This window comes from Microtus ochrogaster, chromosome 10, assembly GCF_000317375.1.
Source record: "Microtus ochrogaster isolate Prairie Vole_2 chromosome 10, MicOch1.0, whole genome shotgun sequence".
NCBI classification, from domain to species: domain Eukaryota; kingdom Metazoa; phylum Chordata; class Mammalia; order Rodentia; family Cricetidae; genus Microtus; species Microtus ochrogaster.
This window is the reverse complement of record NC_022016.1, coordinates 47,435,737-47,438,917: the sequence shown is the minus strand read 5'-3', so window position 1 is coordinate 47,438,917 and position 3,181 is coordinate 47,435,737. Positions and strand designations below refer to the sequence as shown.

At 51.7% G+C, this 3,181-nt stretch overlaps 1 protein-coding gene across 1 annotated transcript in view; it reads right to left on the bottom strand.

Moving 5' to 3' along the window:
- The window catches only part of LOC102002288 (chymotrypsin-like elastase family member 3B), an 8,001-nt gene extending 5,798 nt beyond the window's left edge, over window positions 1–2,203 (bottom strand). The window contains exons 1-2 of the mRNA XM_005352996.2: window positions 2,164–2,203; window positions 635–720 (exon numbers count right to left, since the gene is read on the bottom strand). Coding sequence (XP_005353053.1) covers window positions 635–720; window positions 2,164–2,203 — 126 coding nt within the window. The remainder of the gene's footprint in view (window positions 1–634; window positions 721–2,163) is intronic.
- Window positions 2,204–3,181: the final 978 nt, after the last annotated feature.

Below are 3,181 nucleotides of genomic sequence, written 5' to 3'. Positions count from 1 at the left end.
CAGAGATCCGCCTGCCTCTGCCTCCCGAGTGCTGGGATTAAAGGCGTGCGCCACCACTGCCCGGCTGTTTGGTTTTTTTGTTTGTTTGTTTGTTTTTGAGACAGGGGTCTCATATAGCCCAGGCTGGCCTCAAACTTGCTACGTAGCTGAGGCTGCCCTTGAATGCCTGATCATTTGCCTTTAGTGAGTGCTAGAATTTTAGACATATAACCACTATGTCTGCCTTAATTTCTATTCAACTTAAATAGCCACACGTGGCTTGTGACTGTTGTTAGGGAGTCTAGCCCTCTGAGCTCTTCCTAACCCTTTTGCCTCTCTCAGCCCTCTGGCCCCTCTGGAGAACTCCGGGAGTTTAGAAACAAAGCCTCCCCTCTAAACACAGCCCCTGCAATTCCACTGCTATTTAGCCAACCCCTTAAACATCACCCTTTCCCCAGATTCCACTTTCAAATTGCAGCTGTCCCAGTCAAGATTACAGATGGAGCAGTCACAAGCTCCAAGAAATGCCTTTGTCCGATGGTTTTGGGCCCTTTGAAGTCAAAGTGGGGCACGGAGAGGAAATGGTGGGGTCAAGTCTGGCTGCCATGTCATCAGAGCCCACAGTGGAGGTAGGGGCAGCTGGTAGTGTTCTTACCTGCCAAGGCCAGCTATAAGGAACAGCGTCCTCCCCATTGACAACTCGGCCGGAGGGGTTGAAGGAACGCTGGCCACAGCCTGAGGCTAGAGGAGACAGAAGAGAAGCCAGTCAGCCAGAAGTATCCTCCAAAGAAAAGGGGGTTCCAGTGTGGTGGCGTCCACCTTTAATCCCAGCACTTGGGAGGCAGAGGCAAGCGGAATTCTGTGAGTTTGAAGCCAACCTGGTTTACACAGTGAGTCCCAGGTCAGCCAGGGCTAAGTAGAGTCCCTGCCTAAAAATGAAAGAGGAGGAGGAGGAGGAGGAAACAAGAGAAGGGATGGGCTTTGTGACCGCATGTGAACCCCTTCTCCTCTCTAGACTTCAGTAGCCATGCATGAACTAGCATTTATGCACTTAGACTGTGCCAGGGCTTTCCAGAGTGGGGGGAAGGCAGGGCCTCCTTTTGCTCAAGGACTGAAGACTTAGAACTGTTTCTGGTACCCAGGGAGCCCTCACACTCGAGAACTAAAAGGCTGGGTGTAGTGAATGTGATCCCAGCATTGAGAATCTGAGTCCAGAGGCAGGTCAGCCTCAAAATCACTAACAGAATGATTTCCTTTTTAACCATAAAACAAAACGGGACTGGCAAGATAGCTCAGCCAGAAAATGTGCTTACTACCCAGGCTAATGGCCCGAGTTTGATTCCTGGGACCCCTCAGAAGAGACCTGATTCCTCTGGTCTCCACATGAGCGCCATAATATACGTGCACTCCCCAATAAATAAATAATGAGATGGAAAAAAATTAAAAAAGTAAAAAGCCCCAACTAAAAGTGGCACGCTAGCGCATGCCTTGTACTTGAGAGACTGAGACAGGAGGATTGCCAGGAATACAAGGGAAGGCAGGCTGAACTATAACAACATGAGACTTTCTCAAAAAAAAAAAAGAAAAAGAAAAAGAAAAAAGGAAAGGAAAGGAAAGGAAAGGGAAAAAAAAGAAGATAAGAGGGGAGTGGAGGTGACGAGGCTGCCTGGGTACACAGTGCGACTTGGCCACTTGCTCAGGATGAGCTTCCTCTCCCCGATGGCTCCACATGTGCTGAGCTACATGAGGTCATATAAGAAGGAGACCCCTCTGAATCCCGCCTGACAGATAGCAAGCTCTCAGTAAATGCCGACTGTCACCATTGTGGTGACAAGGGAAGTTCTGTGGACCCGTTTAACAGAAGAAGGAAAATTCCAGCTCAGACCGACAAGCCACAGAGCCCAGACCTTAAACCAGGAGGCTGCCCATTGTTCCCTCGAGGAGTCTTCCCCTTTGGGTTCCCAGTCTTCTTTCCCAGCTGGTTCAACCACGCTTGTCCCCGCCCCCTACTCCTGCCCCCCCCCCCCAACCAAGCTGAAGCCCCTACAATCGCATCCCAGTTAAGCTGAGACCCTTTCCTGTAGAAGCAGGCATGGGTGTCACCCAGGGGGAGCAGAGTGAGGGGCATATTTCAAAGGCCCCCAGGCTGATGCAGTATGGGGACAAGGGCACAAGCTGGCTTACCAAGGGCCACAAGCAGGAAGGCACTCAGCAACTGGAGCATGGTGAGCTTTGGGGTTAGAAAGAAGGTGGAGCTGGGGCTCTAATATAGTGCGGGAGGCTGGTGGAGGGGGGCGGGTCAGGCCCCACTCCCATAACAGGTGGCAGAACACTAGCTTTTTCAGGGCCCCAGGCCACGTGCCAGCCACTGCAGATTAAGGAGCGGGAACTGATGGAAGGACCCCACTGCACAGGTGGTATCGAACGGCCAGCTGATAACACGGGGATAGGCAAATGGATTCCATCAGAGGCCAGCCTCTCCCAGGGAAGGCCAGAGCCTGGCAGCTGGGCAGGCCTGGGTTCAGATCCTGACTTGTAGCCCTGAATGCTTGGTTTAACTACTGTGAGTCTCAGATTTCTGGTCTCTAACACGGGATTGATAGTCATACCTACCTCAATAAAAGAGTGCTTTTTGAGTACTTTAATATATTAGGTGCTTTCTAGGGCTACGAGCTCAAACAGCAATGGTCCCAGCCTGCCTAGAGCTTGTCTGGTGGTGATGCAGAGATGAACCCACAAAAATTTTAGGAAGTTGTGTCCACTAGTGAGAGCGGGCGCTGTTGGAAAATGAAACCTAGGTGCTTGGAAAGAGAGGAAGTAGCTCATTCTCCTGGGAGGTGGGACAAAGTGACATTTTGACAAAGGAGGCAATATGAGACTGAGTCCTGAAGCCAGCCACGGAAGGGAAGTGCTCAGCTTGGGCTTGGCTTGCCCAAGAAAAGGAGGGCCAGGAAAGCTGGAGCTTCCAGGCAAAGTGGAGCTGGGTGAGGTGTCGTGGTCTAGGACCCCAGCTACGCCAAGGCTGAGGCAGGAGGTTTATGAGTTAGAAGTCAGCTAGGGCTGCATAACAAGCCTCTGTCTCAAAGAAAAAACAAAAGAGGGCTGGAGGCAGAGCCCAGTGGGGTGAGTCTCTTCCTTTCATCTGGGTGAGGAAGAGGGGGAGCAGGAAGCGGGGAGGGGGAGTAGAAAGAGGAGGAGAGCC